Source organism: Passer montanus, unplaced genomic scaffold, assembly GCF_014805655.1.
Source record: "Passer montanus isolate IOZ18808 unplaced genomic scaffold, ASM1480565v1 scaffold14, whole genome shotgun sequence".
Classification (NCBI taxonomy): domain Eukaryota; kingdom Metazoa; phylum Chordata; class Aves; order Passeriformes; family Passeridae; genus Passer; species Passer montanus.
This window is the reverse complement of record NW_024360941.1, coordinates 8,705,361-8,730,666: the sequence shown is the minus strand read 5'-3', so window position 1 is coordinate 8,730,666 and position 25,306 is coordinate 8,705,361. Positions and strand designations below refer to the sequence as shown.

Genomic DNA, 25,306 nt, shown 5'->3' with positions numbered 1-25,306 from the left:
CATCGCATCAAATGAGTCTTGGCTTTACTCCTGCATCATGGATAATGCTTTACACCCACACTTGAGTGATGCTGCTCAGAACTGGCTTTTTGCTTTGATGCAAAAAGGAACTACATTCCTTTTTGCATCAAGGAATTGGATGTAGTGGTCCTGGAAACAGCAGAGCTATGATTGCTGCACTCACCACCAGAACTGATATATTCTTTGTGTAACCTTTTCTGATAATTGCTGACATCTGACTTCCTAATATGCACATCCCAAACACAATTTTTTCTCATGAGCCCATTTGTTTCCCCATCCTCAAAAAAGTTTCTTAATAGCCGTAGATTGTGGCCCTTCTAAGTCTCACTTTCAACCTTCGACCTAGTGCCTTATATTCAGCCATTTTGCTGCCAGCTTGATGACAGTGATTAAAGGAGACATAACTTCAATGTCTTACTCTGACAACAACTCAAACCCTTGCTTGTCTTAACAAACACTCTAGTGCCTTATATTCAGCCATTTTGCTGCCAGCTTGATGACAGTGATTAAAGGAGACATAACTTCAATGTCTTACTCTAACAGCTCAAACCCTTGCTTGTCTTGACAAACACCTAAACCACTCTTTTTGAGACTGTAGGAGTGCTTTTTAAGACATGATGTTTTGACTCCCTCAGGTTTATTTTCATGGAACATTTCTCTAAAAAGGAGGTTTGTACTTTTTACCCAGGAGATAGTCTGTGGGTGTAAAATCTCTGAAGCTGCTCAATCCTTCACTGAAAAAGCAGAAATTATAAACACTTTGGAAAACAGAGCCTATGGCAGGCTGAGGATGTGACCATCCCTAGGCACACAAAATGGCACTGTCTGATTCCAACAAGGCATTTTTCTCAAGGGCAAAGAGGCGACAATTGTCAACCATGCACTGATCAAAATTTGAGCATTCTACTTTAAAGATTCATTGAATAAAAATTCATAATCTGTCCTGGAAGTGGAAACATTACATCTACATGTCTCTTTAGTTTATACTTCTCCCCTTTCTGTTCTGGCTAATACAGTGCAGCACATGACAAGTCTTTCACATCACAAGGTTTCTGTTCAGCTTGATATCTCTCAGGCTCCCAAGCCTGGGAGACCTGCTGCCTCCCCAGTCCACTCCCAGCCTGTACCAGGGCAGGGGGTTACTCCATCCTCATCACCCATCTGTGCATTTCTCTTTGCCTTGATGTTGTGCTGGCTTCTCCAGCCTATGAAGGTCCTGCTCATTCTCCTTTCTGAGGGACATGAGAACAACAAATGGAAATTTATCAAGATGAAAAAGAAATAGTTTCTCTTTTCCACATTTATTTTCAAATGTCTTTTACTGCAGTCATTATCAGTCTTACACCAATGTCAAGTTTACCACTGCCTCAGTATTTTTTTCCAAAGAAAGCTATGTAAAGACACTTCTTTCCTGTCTAGGAATCTATATAGTCAAAGACAGGTGACAGCCTCAGCACTGATTTCCCCCAATATACTGCTGATATCCACAGACTGGGACTTGAAAGAAAAACTGAATGGCAGTATATTCCTAGAGTGGTATAGTGAACCTTGGCTTTAAATACACAGACAAGTGCCATGTAAATGAAAATTTGTCTAGTACTATGTGTTAGACACTGGAAAATCATAATTTCTTTTCAGGTCGTATGAAGATAGATATGATTTTTATCTATTTTATTATTAGGAAAACATTAGTACTTTTATAAGCAGCTTTTATAAGCAAAATACACTCAAATTGCTATTTATATTAAAGTGCAAATTGGAAAGTTTCTAGAGACTGCACTTACCAAGTGCTTTTTTATTATCCTGACTTCTACTTAGAAAGGTATGAAAATTATTTCAGCTAGGTTTACTTATATGCAATCAGTTTTATAGGTAAAAATTCTTGAAATAATGAGCTTTGCATACACATAATTTATGAATTTTATTTTTTGCTTAAAAAATTTTATCACTGGAAGGCAGAGGAAGTCTAATGCAATTTTCAAGCTCATTTTGAATTTAGGATCTCTGTCAGAATATAGGGAGTACAGGAACTGAGGTGCTTAAGAAATGGCTTTCCAGAAGACAGACAAGTGGGAGAAGCTCTCTATTGTATTAAGAGATGTAAGTCTAAGCCAGCCATTTAGGTTGAGCATATCCTAGCCACTGAAGTAGTCTCACTCTCCCTTTCTCCTTTCCTGCTGTCTCTCAGGGTTTTTTTCTCTAATTTCATGCTAAGCCTTAGTATCTAGTTGTTTTTTCAAGAGGAAAAATGAAGTGTTGCTGCACAGGAACAGCACCAGGACAGAAGATCATCACAGTTCAATTGCCCCAGGATTCTGTTAGCAAATCTCCACAGCTAGCAATGTTTGGTTGCTAGACTGGCTGCTTGTTGGCTATCAGTCACTGGTAAAATCAGAATTGTGTAGTCTACATCCATACTGACAGATGTGTTGGAATCAGAATATGAAATATTTACTTCCCAGATCCAGGACACATACTCTGCAGAGCACTGAAAAGATTTATTCAGATTTGCCTAACTCTCTTGAATTTTGCTAAGCATTAAATAATCTCTATTCACCAAGCATAAGTTTCTTATTTTAAGTAAATAGATTAATGTAATTTCATTAAGCTGTATAGTCTTTCAGCCACAGTCCTCTTTATATCCATAAGATAGTTCACAGTAAATAATTTATTAGCATTTTCAATGACTTACAAGGTCAGACTAGCATTTACTACTATCTAAAGTAGTATAAGAATCCTCAGCAGATAACTCTCCATTCTGCATGGATTAACGGTTGAACTCTGCACGCTTAGTTCTTTTCTCATCTGTTTTTACTTCCTAATTTCATATTTTATTATGCTATTAATTTTTAATTTCATAGTAGTTTAAAAATTTTTACTCCTTTCTTAATTATTTCTCAGGCACACCATTTCCTTGACTCAGAATCCTGAAGTAATTCTCCCTTGTTAAAACTTTCTATACAGCTTCAGAAACAGCTACTCAGCCTTCCTGGGAATTGTAACATGTTTATGACATTGTAGGGGTACAGCAAGAAAATCTTTCCCCAAAAGACACCTTAAGGGCTGCTAAAAGGAGACAAGTACTTTTAACTCCTACCAACTCTTACCTCTGGGGCAGTTTGAGACAGATGAAACTATAAAAGAGGACTCTTTATAGCTTGAATGTACAACTTATGCTCGCTTTTTCTTGCACATCCCACACTACTGAAAGCACCTTTTAATGACACAAGCATACTTCTGCCTGCATACTTGAACCATCAGAAAATCACTACAGTGTTGAAAAACATTATTTCAACCAGTCAACCCTGTTTGATCACTCATTCAAAATACACCACATTACACAGCATTCGCTTTGAAAGAAAGAAGAACCTAAAGTGGACCATGGACATCTTGAGACTATATTAGCCCACCTGCATGTCAGCTTTAGAAACTAGGAGAGATTAAGAGAAATGCTATTGCACACATTGCTTGAATCTCTTATGAAACAGATGACCAGATGACATTTTGGGGCTAAGGAATCTATTTGCCTATGACACTGCATGTGTCTTTTAAACAGCATATGCCACAGTCAGAGGATGCTGTGTAGTATGAAAATGACCTGAAGTAGAAAAATGCTCTTCTTGGGTTGGCCATGGAAAAAACACCAACAATAGTGTGTGATCTAGATACTGACTCCAAAGAAAAGCAATTTATGCTTTCTGGGGAAAAGAAAAATCATATAGACTGACTACAATTTTATTTTTTCACTACACTTATGGTTTCAGCATGGACATTGTGTGGAAATCTTGCCAGTTCAGCAGCTCTAATATTGTTGTTATCAAATATGGATAAGATATATAAATGCACCACCACATACATATACACCAGTGTATTCACTTCATATGCATTGGTACAATGCTCATCAAGTCACCATTTTTGGGGTCTTTTGTGCACTTAAGTTCCTGGTTAGGCTAGACTTACAAACACAAAAAATGTAACCTCAATTCAAGAAAACATATTTATTTTGAGACACCCTGCATAGTTTTTTTTTTTTCATTTGCTTTACAAAAATCCATTTTATGGATTGTGTGCACACTTATATTTAGCTTTAATCTGAAACTACCATCAGGTCTTAATTTGTTGCTCAGCCTCAGCAAAGCCACAATACCAGAAGGGATTCTTGTCCTCTTGCTAAGCACTCTCTGGGACATTCACAGTGCATGTCAAAATGAACTGGATCTTACCTTTCATGTACTGCAAATGAATTATTAGAGCAATGCTCTTAGATGCTTGTCTATCTCATTCCCCAGCTGAGATGACTTTATGGGTATCTCTCTTCTGATCCATTCAAGCATCCAGTCAAATAGATCAAACCACAGCTAACCTGGCTTTGAGTTTGAAATGGAATACAGGAAGAGAAAGGAGGCCCTCAGCTGGATGCTGCCTCAGGTGGGAAAAAACAGCACAGCCGCTGCTGGTTGGAGCTCACATCTGCTAGAGGAAGTGTTTTCTTTTTCCACTCAGCTTCATTAGCCAAGTTTATGCAGGTGGTTCTGATTTCAGTCAAGAAGGGCAAAAACTAACATCAACTCTTTCACACTTAGACCAGCAACTGCTGCAACTGCAGAGCTGAGACTGACTGCCATCTGCAGCCTTTCTCCAACACTCGGTGGTGGAGCAACAGAGAGGCACAGCTGGGTAACACCAGTCTTCCTGAGGAGATGCTATATATTGATTTTTCAATGCTGTACTGGAAAAGAGGAACAGAGTAGGCTTGACTGGGAAGCACTGGAAGTATGCCTGGCTAGTCCATAAACTTTCTGTGTCTAAGACAAAAGCAGGCCTCTAGGTCACACGTTGTGGAGCTAAGCAAGAGGATTTTTCTACTTTGAGAAAGATTCCATTTTTTTTTTTTTCAATTTTTTGTTTGGTCTTGGTATTATAGGTTTTGAGGTTTGTGGGTTTTTTCCCCTTGGCCAATGATATTTACAAAAATACTAAACCAAGCAAAAATGCTTTTGTATAATTCCTCTGACACATCATTCAGTCCTAGTTCTCACCTCTTCATTATCCCCATTTTTTTCTCTCCTTCCCTGTGATTACAATATATTCCATTTGCACTCCTTTCATTTAGAATCTCTTTAATATTTTTAGGATTCACTTACTTACAACTATTCTTGTCTTCCTCCTTAGTTCAATTAGATCTGTCAAATTTGCAACCACATAAAATAATCCATATCAGAGCTACTATATTATTTACTGTTCACTGTTTAGGACCACAGAATTTCGTCCTTTGTGGTCTGTAATAGTTCAAGTCCACTGGAGTCCTCAGGCAAGAAACTCAGATCTCTCATCCCACATTTCTCTGGATGGAAAAAAAAACAACATACAATATATAATGTTTATTGGCATTCCATATATGCATATGCATATATTATGCAGTCTGATGCTCCTTAGTTTTTCTTCCTAATTTGATTTGAAAGGAGAATATAGGACCCTATAAGAAGAAAATGTTGCATGCTGAGCAATTCTTACTGATATGATGCCAAATAAAATGGCTTTGCTTAGACCTAGATTGGTTTGCTGATGCATTTCTGTCACTCCTTACCACCACAATTTACTGTTCTGTATGAGACAGAGACTGCTGCTGTCCAAGGCTGCTGAATTAACAGTATGAGGGTCACAAAAAAGAAATCCTCAGGGTAAGAACCAGTTTGAAGTAAGAATATTATTCCAACAAAGGCCAGTCAGTGCAGAACTTCTGGTTATGTGGGGTGTACTGAACTGCTAAGTGAAACACTAGATTGCATAGGTGTCCTTTTGAAGACCATGGAACAGAAACATAGGGGAATATCCCAGCCTTTCCTCAACTAAACACCAAAATCCCATTCACTTTTTCAAACCAGGATTTCATCCTGTGACTGATGGGGCAGAAATCAGTCTTGAAACTGTGGTAGCAGATGGTTCAGCCAGGATCTGGGACACAAATTTCAGGAGTGTAGATGGGATTCAGAAAACACTGGCAATTAGGAATGGAACTAATAACTGAGCTTGCAGATATAAAACTCCTGAGGTACAGAATGTAACCTTAAAATTAAACATAACAAATGTCTTTCTAATATTTTTGTGCCTCAGCCGAATAAAATTGTCATAAAATTACAATCATTATGGCATCATAGAGAAAATAGTAGCCTGTTAAAAACAACTGTTATGAAAATAATGAAGTTCAGAAGTACTTAATATCCCTAGAATAAAAAATAATTTTTTTACTTTATCTGAAGTTCATTTCTGTATGCGTAATACTATTGTCACAGGATAAAACACAATATATTAGTATAGAATAAGCTTATAAATCCATTACATAATTTTTTAAATCTGATTACTATCAAATCTCTATTAATATGGAAAAAATTGTATAAAGTGGCAACTAAAAATTGATTAGGAGAATATCTATCAAAAATGAGTGGAACATATAATCAAAGAGCTTCATACCACTTAAGAAATATATAACGATATAGCCTTCCTTGTTAAATTTAGAATTAGGAAAAGTTTTCAACCAAATAAGGAAGAAAACTCACTTATGTGTATTTGTTGCTGTGAAAAACTGTTTTATGTATACACCACTTGCAGTAACATCATTGCCTTCAGCACCATCCCTATGTGACTGATATGGCCATTGGGTAGAATTAAAAAATCTAATGAGGCTGCGTCAAGATCTGTGAAATAATCTGCACCTTACAGGGTAGAAAAAAACCCCAACCCCACAACAATCTGGCTAATCTAAAAATATGGGTTTATGAAATTTTTATGAGCTACCAATGGATTTTTTTCTTCTGGTTTGAATAACTCAGTAGAAGTTGCTTAATGTTTAGTACCTGGATAAAACTAGGTCATTTAATCTCCTTCCTAAAGTCACCTAATCTCTGGTCTTTCTAGTCTTCGGTCAGTGTTTGAAACTTGATAATTTCTCTTATGAGCTGAAACCATTTGAATGGGGACACAGGGAGAGATTTAGCAGATTCTCCTATTGATAACCTAATGACTATACATATCACTACAATGTCCCAGTTTTTAATAAAAATAAAATTAAGTTTAAAATTGAACCAAATATAAAGGAGATATTATACAATGGGGAAACAAGCCTTTTCTTTGTACACAGAAATATTTCCAAATCACAAGTCACAAAAACAGTGTGATCTCACAGTGGAAATTTCCTATTGCTAAAATGAATCATGGGGGTTTTTTATAAGAAAATAAGAATTTCAGACATCATCAAAATCTTAATTTTTTATATATTCTGCCCCTTTTCTTTCCAGTAGATACTCCTGTTATAATGGGGACTGTCTTTATTACAAGTCACTGTGGAGATTCAAAACATAAATCTTTTTCTAGTGAACAAATATATTTGACATAGCATACATTCTTTAAGAGTGTGCACTAGATGTTGACTGTAAAAGCATTCTATTTCTCTTGAATATTTCTTTTTTTGTTGTAAAAAGGAAAGTTTACGTGTATTGAAGTCCGATTCCACCTGGAGAGGCAGATGGGTTACTATCTCATCCAGATGTACATACCCAGCCTCTTGATTGTGATTCTCTCCTGGGTGTCGTTTTGGATCAATATGGATGCAGCTCCAGCCAGAGTGGCTTTAGGCATAACAACTGTGCTGACCATGACAACACAAAGCTCAGGTTCACGAGCATCTCTTCCAAAGGTAGGCTAAATTCCCTTTGCTTGTACTATATTAATCATAATGCTATGTGGCAAACACTTTCAGTCAACCTTATGTGTTTTAATTATTAGCATCCAATCATTTCCTGAACCAAAAAAATAATTTTGAAATATTTAGGGGATTTTTGATTCTCCAATCAAATATATTATATTTCTCCCCTGTCTCTGCTATATAGCCAGCCACACATCTAGTTAATTCCATAAACCTTAACAAATAATGAAAACAATGTTATTCAGTTTTATATAAACCCTGCTTAACAATTGACAGGCTCACCCTTTTTCATATCCCAGTATCTGGTGACATGCTAGCAGATATGACTGAAATTCTAAAGGCCATAGATTCTTACCATAGATTCTCAATTGTATTCCTTTCTCAAAACTCCCTAAATTATGAATTAGCTCGCTAGTTACAAGCACATTTACATTAAGATACAGAAAAATGTGAAGCTTAACAGCTCCAAACAATTGCACAAAATTATTCTAAACACAATGTAAATCACTTAAAGTTTATTTCTATGATAAACTATTTCTATTTTCTTAGTTGTAATTGCTTTAAATATTTTCCATTTCATTTTAAGGCTTATTCCTTGACCATCTTCATGTGCTATTGCAGCTAATAGAAATAAAATGTATACAATAAAATAAACAAATTTCAATTCTTTATTAGTTTTAACATTATATTTTTATCTAATTTACTTATTTTTTAAGTAAAACGGATAGCCCTAACAGATTTGAGCATGCTTTGTGTCCCAAATTAATGGAACTGAATGTATCTGAAGTTAGCATCAACAGATAAAACTGAATGCTCTAAAAACTAAAAAAAAATCAACAATGTAAGAGGTTAACAGAGAGCTGCAGGTTATTTTGAGGCCTGATGTTAGCTATGTTTGCTTATATAAAAAAGCTCTTGTAACTCTGCAAAGACAGAGTAGGTTCAGATCTTGTCCTGCATCTGGTCTTGGCAATGCAGGATTGCAATCAGCTTTGACCTATATCTGATTTTTAGTACTTTCACTGTAACTAAACCACAGGACTAATTTGAAACTATACATTTGATTTCCTGTGCCTATATTAGCAGAGAATGAACCCATCAGACCTATCTCCTTCACCTTTTTCCTTTCTTCTACCTAATTTTTATACTGGGAACTTTCAGCCACATCCACTTTAATACAGGAATTACAGCTGGTCCCACTACAAGCTATTTTTCGCTTCCTTAGTGTCATTCACAGATCTCAGTGGGACAAATGAAGGAAGAGCATTTGGTTTTTTTTGAGGATTATTTCATTTGTGATGTAATACACTATAAGGAACTGTTAATGATTTAAGCACATTTTGTAAAAGAATACATTTTTTAACAAAAGCTCTACATTTATAGATTGAATTCTTCTTATTATTGTCTAACTTTCATGCACAGTTTTTTTGATAAAAGCATTGTTGGGATATGGAGATATTAATGCACTTCCTCCTGCCATGAAGTACTAAACTTCACATCTGTGGAACATTTTAACGCACTCAGGCCTCTCCTGTCTCCTCTCATAGGTGTCATACGTCAAAGCCATTGACATCTGGATGGCAGTGTGTCTGCTCTTTGTGTTTTCTGCGCTTCTGGAGTATGCAGCTGTAAACTTTGTGTCCAGGCAGCATAAAGAACTCCTGCGATTCAGACGCAAGAGGAAGAAGAGCAAGGTAAAAGTAACGGTGTTCTCAGCTTTTAAAGGGTCTGACTGAACTGTGCCAGGATGCAGAGTTAATTTGGTCAACACAATGCAGCTTGAAGTGGCAATAGAAATAAAATGGCAGCACAGCATAAAATTCACTTTAGGCAGAGGGTCACTACAAGGACTATGAATTGCATAAATCCAACTTGAATTCTCGAAAGAGGGATTAAGAGGGATTTAAATGAGGCATGGGCCATGTGGGAGCCATCTGCACAAGCATGAATTTCACTCTGTTGGAAGAGTTATATTATACTTCCGTGAATGAATGTTACTGGTATTTGCAGCAGTTTTACTACTGTGAGATTCAACAAATGTTGTTTCCCAATTTCATTCTAATACTCAATTCAAAGCCTTAACGGCTGTGTTTCATGCAAATATTTTTAATATACAAAGTACTTATTCAAATAACATTATTGGTAGAAGAACAAACATTTTACTTTAAAAGACTGGTAAGTTTGGGGTTTTTTTCTTCTGTTTGGTAATTTTGTTTTAGATGTTCATATTATTGGTAAGAATAAGAATTATAATAATGGTTATTTATATTTATATTAGAGGTGGCGCTATACAGACTACAAGTAAAATAACTCACTACCCGTGTGCAAAGCCAAACAGCTAAGGTAACAAGTTCGAATTCTGAAATCTGTAGTTAAACCAAGCAATAAGGAATATTTCTTACAATATGTAATTCCTACTTCAGATTTTACAAAGTGTAAGTATTTCTCCAGCCTACTTATTAAATAATTACCCCGTCCCCCACCGATGTTATGCAAAACCTGTCATTATCAGTCACTGCCTAGAATATTACTAGAGGATGAAAGTCTGACCATAGCAACATGATTCAGTTCAACCATCTTTCATTGCTGAAGACTTAGTCTGCTGCTTACATCAGCCAGAGAAGATATTTTACAAGTTTCCTCTTACTTAGAAGATCTGCACTACTGTAAAGCCTGCCTAAGCCATCTCTGTTAGTAAAACTCAGTGTTAAAAGGCAGGCCAGACAGTCAGGTGAAAATGGCATTTTCATACATTTGTCTGTCCCTGTGTGGTAAGTCCCAGACGTCTTCAGCTGCACAGAGAAACTCATGTACCATAGACTAGAGGGTGATTCAGACTGCAAGTACCTGTGTTCAACGTTTGACCCTGTGCAAAATGTTCTTTCTTCCTGCTGACAGTAGCAGAAAAAATAGTACTTTTGTTACAAGGTGTTTGTTCTTGGAATATGGTGGCTCTCTGAAAGCTGTCCTAAGGTTTGGAATGGGAAGAATGGGATGGGGCAGATAGGAATTACTGAACAGGGGGTAGGTAAATCACAACAAGTGAATTGTGTATCAAACAGCTGTGGTAAGTGATATATCACTGTAGTTTTAGTCCATTCATCTTTATTGTCATGTATTATTGTTTCTTCTGGATCTCAAGCAAATTTACCAGTTTCAACTTAAGTGATATCACTCTTAAATGCAGATCAATTATTATGACCACAGGATTAGGAACTGACAGTTAGTATCTTCCTTCCTCAGAATGGAGGAAGGAATATTACATCATGGAGATTTTATCTCTTAAAAAGAAATTTGGATCACATCTCAAACCCTCTGTTATATGAACAATACACAAGTCTTACAGATTAAAAACTGCAGTTAATAACTTGGCTTCATCACCACAAATGTTATTATTTATTCACTACAATTTATAACATGAAATGTAGGCCGTAGGATCATAACTCAAAGTAATTTTGTTTTCCTTCTTCTTTGTCTTTTTCAAAATTACTAGAGCTCAAGCTTATAAAGTTTTGTATGCTTGTTATTCCTTTGGACTAGGTCAAACAGCCACTGGCTCTCAGGGATTGGATTGTATTGACTTTGAAAACTACCATGTATTAAGCAATGTTCATTTGGCATAAAGTCAAGAGGTGAAAAGATATTATGTAAAAAGGCTGAATTTAAAATAAACATTAGGGGCTTCCTTGAACATTAAATCTTCATCCTTGGCAAAGAGAAAAACAACATTCTATTCAGTATTTACATCCAAAACCATTAGAGAAATAAAGCAGATAGGATAACTTATTAGACTTTTTCCTTCTGTATGCTTACCTTCTTGAATCATTGTACAAAGATCAGATTTTTCTACCAGGTGAATGCTAAGTGTTGAATACAGATTTTTTTGCCACTGGCATTTTATCTACAAGGGTACAGTAAAACTTCTAGTGATTTGACATGTAGTAAAAGTACAAAAAATAGATCAGTTTGGAAATGTTTCATTTCAGGTATGTGTAGGGCAGATGAAGAATTTCCAAAGTCTATTTTCTTTGTAATTAGAAAGATATGCTTGTTGCAAAAAATATTTACTTTTACCGAGTTACCAAAGCAATAGTCCTATGGTTGAATTTCAGTGTCTTTCGGAGGTAAGTGGATCCATTTTCCTGACTTAACTAAATATCATTCATACCTAATTCATCCCAGCCAAAAAAATTCCACAAGGTCCCCTGAAATCCATTCCAGTTGTTTAAAAAGGTTTTTTTTCTACTAATGTGTTTTTTTAGCTTGTCATAGCTTGTCTAGAAAGGACACAGACACCAGACTTCTTCATTCCTTCATGTCACCATTTGAACATTTCCATTCAGTCTTTTCTATAAATATTCCTAGTGCATACAATTTTTGGTTTTGGTTTGCATTGGGTTTTGGGGTTTTGGTTTTGCTTTTTTTTTCCTCATTCACCTTCCCTGGAAATTCTCCTCATAAGTCCATGAGGAGAGGTTGAGCTGGTAGTTGGTGCTGTGAGTGAAGCGGTTCTATAAATATTCCTAGTGCATACAATTTTTGGTTTTGGTTTGCATTGGGTTTTGGGGTTTTGGTTTTGCTTTTTTTTTCCTCATTCGCCTTCCCTGGAAATTCTCCTCATAAGTCCATACAATTCCTCAAAACTATGTTTGCAACATGAGCAACATGAAGCCTATACAGTAACAAAGGACCAAGTGATGCAGTTGTTTATCCAAACCAGTTTAATATTTGCCTTTTAAACAACATCATGTTATTGACCCATATCATTACTGTGATCTTCCATATCTTCTGGGTCTTTTTCCAGAGAAACACCCTGCAGGGACATTGGCTTTCCATCTAATACAAAGCTGATTATTTCTGGCTAAATGTCATACTTACTGAGTTTCCTGTATTTTTCAGATACTTTGTTCGAATCATTGAATTAAATTTTATTTCTAAACATATCTTCAAACAAATTTTCAGGTTTTCATGGTTTAGAATATTTTTTAATTGAATTTAAACTATGGTTATGTTCTTCTGAAAACACAGAGGAACTGAATCTCTCTATTAAGAAGCATATGTTTGAACTCGGATAAGACCCCTGCAGTAAATTCTTTTACTATACAAATTACAGTTCTGTACAGAACTGCAACAAGACATTTTGGCATCTAGAGTTCATCTATCCTTGCCATTTTCCTTATGCTTTTTCCACTTACAGTCACTGCCTTTTTTACACACCATCTGGTTCATTTGAGGCCTCCCTTCCCAGACAGCAACAACAGCATCAAAGGCAATTCTTAGGTACCACTGCACACTCTGGACACCATTTTTATGATTGTAAGTATGGACTTCACTCAGTGATTCCAAATTACTTAAAGGCAAATTTCTTTTCAGAGGCCTAACCCAGTTTGTACAGATCTAGCAAAAATTTTTCAAGTGTCTGGGATTGTGTTAAAAATTAATTTACAAATGAAAGCTGTTGTTTCAACATAATGTGCAACCTACTCAATGATTTTTTTCCAAAAATCATCACAATAGGAATAGGAGATTTTTTTTTAAGGGTCTAATCTCTTTATAATTAAACAAATGGCATAACCAATCCTGAGAACGGGAATTTTGGTTCCCAGTTTGAGACTTTGTTTGATACTTAGTATATGAGCCCCAGTTCTCTGACAAAAAAGAAACCCGTCCAGTGAAAAGAAGTATTCAGAAATATTATGTTACCATTCCTTCAGAATGAATATTAATTATTAATTTCCTTCCTAAAAGACAAAAAAAAAAAGGCAGAAAAAGAAGTCATACAGGGATACTATATTATGTTACCATTCCTACAGAATGAATATTCATTTCCTTCCTAAAAGACAAAAAAAAAAAAAAGCAGAAAAAGAAGTCATACAGGGATACCGAAACACACCTATGATCATTGTTTTTCCTTAGTTGCATTTACCTTCTATGGGAAAAATATTAACTGTGTACATATACTGAATAATAACAATTTGATTTTAGGTTAGCTGTTAATATATTTAGGTCTTGGGAATATTCAGTCTATTAGTTCTATTTTCAAAATCTAAAGATCACCATATCTTTAGAGAAGAAAATAGACATGCAAACTAGATTGTCTTTAATGGTAATCACACCTTTTTTCTTTTGTTTTCTTTTTGGTCAACCACCCATTTTGATGAAAGTATTTTGAGGGAGTTCTTGATGGAAATGAAATCAGTGAATCATTGCAGCATAGCAATGGCTTGAGATGTGCAGGACGTATAGACGGGACTTTGCCTCAAATCTACAGTACAAATTTAAGGGTAAACTATTGAGAAGATGTCCCATTTGTCATAATGTGCTATCCAACCATTAACAGAGGCCCTGTCCTTTTGTCTACAATAACATCTTCCCATGTGAACTTCATATACCTTCATTGCTACCTATATGTGATGACGTGAAATGTTAGTAAAGGTAATGTCCTGTTAATTTCATAATCCATTTTGATCTGTTTAAATCTGGATTAAAACATAATACTAAAATTCTGCAGTTTGTAGTGCAAAACAGCTCAATACCACTTTCCTTCTCAAAACTGAGCAATGAAAAAGAGAGTGTTCAAATTACTAAAGTCAAGGCTTCAAATAGTTTTTGAGGTATAATACCTTACAATCAAACAGCTATGAAGTTATTTTCAGCCCTTGTACATGTTATTTCTCAAGAGAAATGTATTACTAAGCAAACTATCTGGAAACATCATGGTCATATAAAACCACAAAACTCACAGTTTTTTATTCATTTATAGCTAAGTATTTTGTAGAAAAACATTGATACAGAAGCAAATGAATTGAAATTATTTCCTTCAGACCACTAAAGAATTCTAATTTTCCAAAAAAAACTCCTTATCTAAATTTTTTCCAATTCTTAATTACATTAATTTTAATAGAAATTATAAAGTATTTAAATGTAACTGCATGCAGAACAACTTTAAAGTAGTTAATTCTAAAGCTGAATGGGTGAAAAATGCATTCAAATCAAAGTCTTACTAAAGTTCATTACTAATAAGATTTTTAAAATTTTATCAAATATCTGTAGTATTTTTTTGACTGGTAATACATTAAAAAGGTCACAAAAGGAACAAAAGTTTCCTTATCTCTTAAAAAATAATTATATTCATTCAGCCAATATGCATAACTTTTTCAGGAAGATTCACCGTAAAGGCTCTCAACTGGCTCATGCAGGGTATTGTCCTTCAGATGATTTCTACATCTGTAGACTCAGACATGTGCATCCTAAGACATATTTCTAGTCAAAAAGAAGGATTTTAGCCAAATCAATCAATAGTAAAAAAAAATAAAAAGGGATGTCACTAACATAAATGCCTTCAAAAAGGCACTCAAAGCTGGTATTGATAACAACAGCAACCGCATCTTTCCTGCTGTGCACAAGCACCCTCAGATATGAATCTGAAGCCAACCTAGTGATCTTTCTGCATTATGAATCTGCTGGGAAACTTGCAGAACCCCATTTTGAATATTCAAGCTGCTGCCCCTGAAAGGAATTCTGGCGGCTCTTGGCATTCTCCAGAACGTCCTTTCCTGCATATCCACCAGCCCTAGCACTTGGGTGTGACTTGGCTGGCTCCAGCCATGCTGCCTGTCCTTGTGGAGACACCATCCGACAGACACTGGGCAGGAATGCTGGGCTCCTACAAGGAGCTTCACATCAGTTCAACTACTGAGAGCATTTCCAACGAGTCTGTTTGCAGATGAAATACAGGAGGTCAGCAAGCACAAAAATGGTGAGAGACCTGGCCTTTAAAACATTGTAGGGGATCATTCCATTCAGATAAACCTGAAACAAAGACAGTAAAATCTTAATTTATAGTGCCCAATCCTGAAAATATGCACAGCTGAAATCTGCTACTCAAAAGAATAATTTTATTATCTTACTCAGCCTGTGCAGTCATAAGCATTATTTTCTGTATTCCAACATAGCATAACAAGACAAAATCCTGAAATGTACATATGAAGGTGTTTAAATGGCAAGTTTACACAAAATTCTCACATTACATGCATTTCTAACTTAATATTTCTCTCAACTGCAACACAAGACTACCACTATTCTAGAATACAACTACATTAAAGATGTTATTTTCCATTCTTAGCTGACAGCAGAGGAACACTATTGGAGTAAATAAATCTCTGTTTCATCACGTCATCAAATAATGTTCCTATCATTTTGTATTTCTGTTTTTCATTTCCATAGTAAAGTCAGTCAGTTATTTTTCCTCCTCCTTTTCTTTCATGATAATTTTTCTTTATTTTTATTTTTTAAAGGCAAATTCTAATACAGATTTTAGATATAGTAGTTTCGGTGAATTTTATCAGTCTTGCTATTTATTCAGTTTACATATATGAAGAAGTATTTCAGTAGGTTGATATCTACAGCTCAGCTGGATTGTCATGCTGATGGCCAAATATTTCCCTTGAAATGTAGTAATTTATCTGCATTCTTTTGTAGCTAATATATTCAATTAATATTGATAATAAAACTTGGATTTTTTTAAACAAAGTAATTAGCAATTATTTGATGAAAGTTTTAAATCTTTAAAATTAATTCTTCATTGAAAAATATTTTCAGATTTTCAAAATGTCAGACATTTTCAAAATAAAAAATTTGCAACTTTGGATTTAATTTGTGCTCATTGAGAAATTACATTTTTATAAAGCAAGAAGTTAAAATAAAACAAAAAATGCTTCTAACTATTGAATTGAAATAGTAATTATTTGACTTGTTTTGGCAAATAAAAAGTTTTTAGACTTATTTTAATTTCAGCTAGGAAGAGCTTTAAAAAATCAAAAATTCTCCTACAGAAGAAGTTCTCCTACAGTTTACAGCTGCTCAGCTGTTTTTATAATATTTATAAAAATATTTTTTCAAACTACTTATTTAAGAATTAATGTAATAATTTCTATATTTAATAAAAGTGTAAAATCCTAAAGCAACTAGGCTAAATTACACATGACAAATTGACATTCCTGAATTTAAAATTAGCATTGAAAAATGGTGAATGCCATCAAAATCACATAATTACTCTTGAGTAGTCCACGTAAAGAAGGAGTACACTGGACTGCATTTCAGAACCAAATCTAGCCCTGACTTCACAGATTATGTATCATTTATTTGTCTGCATGCGTGCCCTTTTTATTAGTTGAGGATACCTAGGTAAGAAGTAACAAAGATGTCTCTAGACACAAGCTATATTTTTAAATTTTATGCTATGAAAATATGTGTATCTTCAAAACATCTACCGTTTCTGTGCTGTGTGATTAAGAATCACTTTCTTTTATAGTTCCCTAATCCTGACTGTCTTTGCCAGTTTTCCCCTGAACTGACAAAAGAATCAGTCAGAACAAAGCAGTCAGAAGAAAAATCTGGCCTTTGGCTTCCATTTCCTTTATTTTAAACTAACATTTTTTTCCCCATCTTTACCTGATGCATTCATAGGGAACAGCAGAAATTAGTCATATAGATAAGATTAATTAAATATACAGTGGCCAAATAGGCAGAATTCTCACTAATATAATGAACGTGCATATCATTAGTGATTTTATGAGGAACATGTCTAGAGGCCAGGATCCTGGGTTGTAATGCAATGGACAGACTTAATAGCTGTTTCTGAAAGAGCAGTGTGAAATTTGTCCTTTTGAAGATTGCACATATTTACTGTAAATGGGGAAACTTAAACCAAATCAGAAGTTTTGTGCCCAATTACCACTAGTTTGCTAGGCTTTCTCATTTCTCTAATTAAATTACAGAATCTATAAACAAACAGAAAAATCCTGTGCTTGTTAACAATCCAGCAATATTTTTGGTAGACTGATAGGGATGAAATTCCAACAATTAACATAAGGTGTGGATTCAAGAAATCAATGAAGTAATGGTGCAACTGGTATTTAGCAGCAGGTGAGATTTCTGTAAACAATAACTAAAAACAAAACAAAACAAAACAAAAACAAAAACAAAAAAAATTTCTTGCTCTTTCTCTTTCTTTTCTTCTTTTTTTTTCCAGCAGGATGATGATACACGTGACAGTCAGTTTAGCATTACAGCATATGGAGTGGGTCCATGTGTGCAAGCAAAAGATGGAATAACACAAAAGGGGGCAAATAATCCTGTTCAACCTGTACCAAAAAGCCCTGATGAGATGAGAAAGGTATTCATTGACCGGGCCAAGAAGATAGACACAATATCCAGAGCTTGTTTCCCATTAGCCTTTCTGATTTTCAATATTTTTTATTGGGTAATCTACAAAATCATCAGGCATGAGGACATTCACCAGTAACAAGATTCAGGCTTGCAGTACATAAAGATCTGGCTGCCACACTCAACAGGAGACCTTTTGTTAGACATGCACACCAGAGGAGTGATTGGAAGAGTTAAAAACAATGAGGGGGAGAAAAAGGATCCTGCATGGCCTGCAAGTGACCAGCTACAGTGGGATGGAAGAATGAAAGCCAGAGAAGATACATCTGCTATTGCAAACTTTCCTTGTCAAACTAAATATTAACAACTTTTTCATTGAAAATCACTATCTACTGAAGCTTTACTGCCAAGTATTTATACATAATGTTACATAGTGGTCAAATTGTACAGTACTCTTTGATGGTCCTTAATTTTTTTTTAATTCTGGTGTATTTTTAATTTTGAAAATGTTTGCAGAGCACCCTAGGTGAATCCCACAGTATTACAGAATATATTAGTGCTTCTAAGTTTTCTTTTAATTTTACAATGTAATGACAAATTACTGATTGGAGAAAACAGCTTAAAGGACTTGACCTAGTCTTAGGACAGTACTGTTGGTTTTACAGTGAACATACTTAACATTTTAAAGTCATTTAATTTATTCAATGTACTTCATATTACTGTTGCCTTGGAAGATGTATGTTGAAATAATCCCAGCACAAGGTATACAACCTAACAGTCTACCTTTCACATGAGAAATATACTAAAATTTGTAAAGCATTGATTCCTGCAAAGGATTTTTTTCCTTTTATTTACCTTTACTTTGATAATTGAAGCATATTATTCAATCCCTTTTTATATTTTAAGGGGTTTTTTTTCTCAATTCATAAAACTCAGCTTGTGAAATAGACAAATTACATCAAAATTGTGCAATGCTTCATTTTGATTCAATGCAAAGAGATTTTGGACCAAAACAGAAAGCAGAGTCAACTCCTTTGCTGAAGCATTTGGGGGATGAATACAGTTATGTTTATGCACATTCATTTCCTATATATTACATAATTCCAGGAACTTTAATTTATGAATATGTCAAAATGTCTGACTCATTCCTTGAAGTTTGTTAATATGATTTAGATACTGGTTAAGAAGCGTGTCACAACTTTGGAAAAACACGCAGCTCTTCTGAAACAAAAGAAAAATACCTGGATGGTCTTTTACTTTACTGGATTTCACATTAAAAATAGGAGAACAAATATTAAAACTCTTAGATCTTCCCTGTTAGGTTTGAATAAGCCATATTAGCTGCTTCTTTGAATTGTAACACCATAGAACATATTTATGGCACGGTGTCCTGACAAGAGTATTTACTTTTGTCAATCTATTGGCAAAAAAATCATGCTATGATGTGGAAATATAGCATTTAGTTATTAGATACTCTTAAGTCCAGTTAGTGAGGCTGCTTCTCATTGCAAAATATTTTTATTTTGGACATGTTTAAAATGTGTGCTTTGTTGATGATCAGAATGTGTATACAAAAGCAGGATCAGCTGGAGGCAAACATCTGGTGCACTGCCAAAGGCATGGTGCATATGAAGTAACAGAAGCAATGTAACTCTGTGCTGGGGCTTGTAACATAGCAACCTCGGCTTTGGTTTGGTTTGTTATTGTTTTCCTCCCAGGATTACTTAGAGAGATTCTATAATAGTACATCTCACATTTTCTTAAATTGTGAAATTCAGAAAAACATGTATAATCCACCTTTATTTTAAAACTATTATTCTTTTATAGTTTAGCTTCATTTATAATCTAAAATTAATTCAATTCATTATTTTTTGTTTGTTTCTCTTTGTTTGGTTTTTTGTTTTGGTTTGGGGTTTTTTTGGGTTTTTTTGGTTTTTTTTTCCTGATATTTTGTCTGCTATTTTATCTCTTCTCTATGTGCATATTCCAAAAAAATCTCATTCCCTTATGAAGGTCTGAGGAGGTATCATGAATTTATGGCTGATATTCACCTCTCTCAAAGTTAGGGTTAGTTATATTGTATGGAAAGGTTGTTAACATGTTTCTGTTATCAGCAAAATAACTTTATTTTGTTTAGGGGTTGTTTTCAAATGCACATAACATTTGGCATGTGGTTCTATTTTGATACAATGGAACCAAGATCTCTCTGGATCTGATGGTTTTGTGGACATTTAAAGGAACCATAACATTTACCAAGGTAACATAAACCTCTGTAGTCCACTAACATGTTTTTCAAAAGAAATAATAACTTTAAGCTTCATTTCAATTATTCCTGAATTACTTTGTATAAAGTCAGGTGGTAGAGAAAGAGAAATGTCATTTAAGATTATAAGAAATTTCAAGGCACAAATGCCTGCTATTCACCACTGACAACGGGAATAGTCCAAAACAGCCAGCAGGCATGCCAGCCCTCTGTGCAAAGCTGGAATCAACAACTACTGACATCAGCTAAGATTACTGTAAGAGATTATATTTTTGCAACTGTATAATGAAGCAGCAGGAAATGAAGTTAAGATGCAAGGATTGAAAGGTGCTCTGCAGTACTTACCAGACTGCAGTATTTTTGTTGCACTCCCATCAAAGAGACAGTGGAAATGCAGAAAAACACTCATCACGGAGATAATGCTTGAGGCAAATGGTACCTAGCAGGCTTCCTCCTACATCTAGAAAAGGCCCCATTCATTAGGCAGAAGTAATAGCTACCTCACTTCACTATCACTGGACCTGGGCTCTGCAGAGGACAAGTCCTTGGCAAAGCCACACAAGAAGCCTTCTCATAAGCACAATCCCTGTGTGACAGGATAATGCAGCTTTGTCCCAAGTCATCATCCAACATAGGTGCAGACAATGTACTTCACAGGTCATGTTTTTGTGGACCAGCCCTATGCCTCAAAAATTAATTACTGGCACTTGAAGGACACTGTAACACAATGAGAACAGAGACACTGTAGGATCTGGAGAAATACCCCAGTAACAGAGATATTGAGGAGCTGACACAGTCAACATAAAGGGAAAAAAGGGATCCTAATACTAAGCACCCTTAGTATTTTTCCCAATCCTGCTGTGTCTCCGTAGGTGCACTTGCACAGGTGGAAGCAGTAACTACAGGGGAAAACAATTTATGTCATCTGCTGCAAAGTTTGTATTGTTTTGTGACAGTAATTTCTACCTGTGCAGATTGACTTCCACACCATCCTCTTTCTTGATAGAAAGAGAAGCAAAACAGAAAGATAGAGGATGAAAAGTCTGGGTTGTGCATAGGAGAAGAGGGGCCACAGGGAGGGAGAAAGCCCAAAGCAGAGCCTGGAACCTCTTACATGATTGTCTTTTCATTCTGCACTAAAGAGAGATGTGGCCACATCCCCTCACAAGGCAAAAGACTCCAGTACCTTGAGAGAGGAGAAGAAAAGCCCCATAGAGGTGCAGTAGAAATATTCAACTATCACTGTGCCTAACTACTTAAATTCCAAACAGCAAAATGCATTTTATTTTTAAAAGTAGATTCAAATATCAACACAATAGGCTTGCATGGTTAGAGGGATGGCTTTTTTTCTCTATAATGCTCATAAACTATGTGAAGATGTAAGGGAATAAGGCATACTAATACTGTACTACTTAGAACTCAGCTATTTTAAGACCAAAATAAAGTACGTTTCACTTTCAAAGACTTTTGACAGCAAGTAGTATTGTTTAACAGGTTAGTGTAATTCAGGAGGAATAGAGCATTTACTTAAGATTTAATTATTTTTTTAGCTCAATCATAAATTAGGTTTCTTTGGATTCCTTTTCTTATTGCTTATTCCAAAACCTGCTTTATAAAGAATCTTTTGTGATGTGTGAGAGATGATTCTGTTTACTCACTAGACAGAAATATTTAGGTGATTAAATGTGCACTTTACATTTAAGGAGTGAGATATTGCTTCCACTTTGTGTATAATCCCTTACAGAACTGTAGACTGATAATGTAGATAAAGATAGAATATAATAAACTGTACAAAACCTTATATTTTTTAACAGTAGGGAAAGATAAAAAGTCTTCCTTAACCTTAGAAAAAGAAAAAGTATTATTTTCAGCAATAATTTTATAGTAGAAGGAAATTAATTTATTTATACCATTCCCAGCCCAAGCTGACATGATTGGTTGCAAAAGATACACTTCTTGTGCAGCTTCTGCTCTCATTTGAGCTCATAGAAGTTAATCTAATGCAACAGAATAGAATTTGGCCTTAAAATGTGAAACTGCTAAATGAGCTAGTAATACATACAGTACCCCTGTGAGGTAGTAAAATAACTTTATCCACATCTTACTGCCCAATCATGTGGTTAGTTAGATGAGTACAATATCAGATTTCACAGCTTTTTTCATTTTTGAGACAACTAAGAAGAAAAACATAAATCTCAAACCAGACTACTTGTTAGTAGTAAAACGAGTGTTCTGTTTTGGAGTAGTTACAGAAAAGGTGTCTTCAGGCAACAATAACCTACAGTAATTACTGAAGTACTATCAGTTTGGAAGGCATGTGGAAGCAGGTTAGATTGCTAGAAGCAGTACATTAATGCCAAAAAAAGTGTTGGCTCATCCTGTCTTCTTGACATTCTCGAATATTACTGCACTTCTTCACTTTCATCTTTGTGAAATATGCAAGAAACATTTCTTATGTTTGTATTTTAGTGTGCGTCAGAGTGATATTAACAGATGAAATGGACTCAAGTAGCTACTGATGTTCCATGAATGTGGAATTGTGAGCTGTATAAAAAGAAATTGTGCCATAAGCTTTTGACATAAAGGTTTAACATAATATATGGTATTTTCTGTGTTAGTGATCCTGGCTTTTTAAAGGCTACAGTGAGAAAAAAATAAAAATTTATATGATAGTGTATTAATAACTTGTCTGTGAGTTTTCAAAATATTCTCCTGTGAGTTCTCTCTGACAGCAATTTCATCGCAAAGTACTTCCTTTTTTGGTAAAAATCTATAAATGTGTTGTGCATGGACTTTATTAGATTCCTTTTTATTGTATTACAGTATCATATTGCACTTAAACTGACATTCTCTGCAGTCAGAAGTGTTAAAAATGTGAAATTTATGGTGTCACCGATGTCATTGTAGATATTTTGTTCAAAAAAGAAAATAAACTTATCTTTTTTCAGAAACTGTGAAGTAATTTTTATTATATTTTTTAATTTAAATGAATTTAAAGTCAAAAGAAGAATAAACAGCACCATCGGAAAAAAGGATTAAATCCACAGCAGTAGTTACCATGCACTACCATCAAGTACTTCAGGAGTGAAAGCAAGAGAGAGAAGGAATGCCTTTGAGTAGAGTGCCTTTGATTGTTATATGGGCTCTAGCTCTGAAACCCTTGTTCTGAAAACTCAGGTAATGTTATCTTGACAAATGCCTATTGAAATAAGTACAGCCACTCCAAAATAGTCCTGCTGAACTTATTATCAAAAAGGCAAAGAGTTTCACTTGCAGCAAAATAGCCTTATGAAAATTTTATAGGTCTCTGAGCACCTCCTAGGTACTCCTTGATAGAAAACTTGAAGTTGGCAGATAATAAGTCATTTGAGAACAGTCTGAGTTCTTCTAATCTGGTTACAGCAGTGTTAATGCTTTTATAAAGAGCACAGTCAGTAACAGCCCTGTCTTTAGGAGACAACTCAGCTGTTTGTCACTCCCTGCCCACACATGACAAAAGGCGACATCAGTTCCCACCTCTCAATTTGCTTATCATGCCAATGGGACACAAATCAGCAACTTTGACATACTCACAAATGAAGTATTTCCATTATCAACTGCAAGTAATTCAGTACAGCAAACATGTAGCTTGGAGCTTTATAAAATGGAAATTTCTCAGAGGAACAGTCATTGTTCAAATGAAACAAGAACACCAGAGAAGCCTTAGCAGAAATCTTGAGTGAGCCTCCACAGAACCTGCAGAACTCTCAGATCTTTGTTATTTGTGACAGCTGTTTCTCCAGCATATCTATACTATCTTGTCTTCCCTAAAGCAAAGCACAGCTGGTACCTCTGCCCTCGTTCAGATATATTCACAAGCAACAATGTCATGAAACTACTGCAGTAGCAAATGTTTTCATGATGAGGTGTGCAGTTCCCAGAGCATGAAAACTGCAAATGCACCATACCAGGTGTGCAAGAAGCAATTAAAAAAGAAAGTAATAGCCAGGCAGTGTGACCTGAGATTCATAGGAAAAAGAACTAACAGATCTTAAAGAGATCAACATGTGATTTATGGCATAAACTATGTGGCCCTTTCAACACAATTTTCTTGAAAGACATTTCAAATATCCTCTTTTCATTATTGCATATATAGCAACCTATTAATTTTAGAAATACCTAGATATTTTTAAATATTTTTAAAATATTTAATTTCACATAATCCATACAGTGGATTTTATTTTGTCTTATCTATACATTATCAGATCTGAGACTATACTTTTTTTTCTGGATAAGACACAAGCTTGTGAATTTAAAACCCAAGACAATAATCCTTGAAAGTCACAGACCTAGAATTACAGAGCAATTTTCCTTTTGGAAATGAATCATACTTTCTCAACAATTTATTAATATTTCCAAAAATTTAGTACATAAGTATATATTTTATATATAATATTTTCTCATTAACAAAACTGAAATATTTAAACATTTATTTCACAGAGTTACAAAGTCACAGATTGGCTGAGGTGTAAGGGGCCTCTGGAAGTCGTCTTGTGCAAACCCCTGCTCAAAAGGGGCCACTTACGGCCAGTTTTCCAGGGCCATGTTCAGAGAGCATTTGAATATCTCCAACAATGACGACTCCGCAGCCTCTGCAGGCAACCTGTGCCAGTGCTCAGTCCCCCTCAGAGTGAAAAGTGTTTCCTGATATTCAAAGGGAACATTCTGTGCATTGGTTTGTGCTAATTGCCTCTGATCTTGCCACTGAGCACTGTTTAAAAGAACCTGACTCCATCATCTTTATATACTGCACACAAGTTTTTACACGAGTTGATGAAATCCCCCCAAACTGGACACTGTAGTGCAGATGTGGCTCCACCAATGCTGAGCAGAAGGGAGCAATCACCTTCCTCAAGGTGCTGGCAACACTGTTAGGGCAGCCAAGCCTGGCATTAGAGGTCCTTGTGATAAGGGCACGTTTCTGGTTCATGGTCAACCATGGGGTTGTTGCTCCCCAGGGGCAGGACTTTGCACTTTCCCTCACAAGGCTGAAAATATTTTTCTTGTAGTATTAGTCCCCATTTAAGTAATCTGCATTTAAAACCTCTACTGAGGTATTGAGTTCAGCCTCAAACTCACTTATGTCTTATTTCCTCTCTTAACAAGCCAAATAA

The 25,306-nt window shown here is 35.3% G+C and overlaps 1 protein-coding gene across 4 annotated transcripts in view; it reads left to right on the top strand.

Annotated features, from left to right (window-relative positions):
- The window catches only part of GLRA3 (glycine receptor alpha 3), an 81,638-nt gene extending 58,567 nt beyond the window's left edge, over positions 1 to 23,071 (top strand). Inside the window, exons 7-10 of one of the 4 annotated variants that reach the window (XM_039700282.1) lie at positions 7,500 to 7,714; positions 9,271 to 9,417; positions 13,888 to 14,007; positions 17,757 to 23,071. In XM_039700282.1, coding sequence (XP_039556216.1) covers positions 7,500 to 7,714; positions 9,271 to 9,417; positions 13,888 to 14,007; positions 17,757 to 18,029 — 755 coding nt within the window. In that variant the 3' untranslated portion in view covers positions 18,030 to 23,071. The remainder of the gene's footprint in view (positions 1 to 7,499; positions 7,715 to 9,270; positions 9,418 to 13,887; positions 14,008 to 17,756) is intronic. The other 3 variants (XM_039700283.1, XM_039700285.1, XM_039700284.1) reach the window with 3 other exon arrangements.
- The last annotated feature ends 2,235 nt before the right edge of the window (positions 23,072 to 25,306 follow it).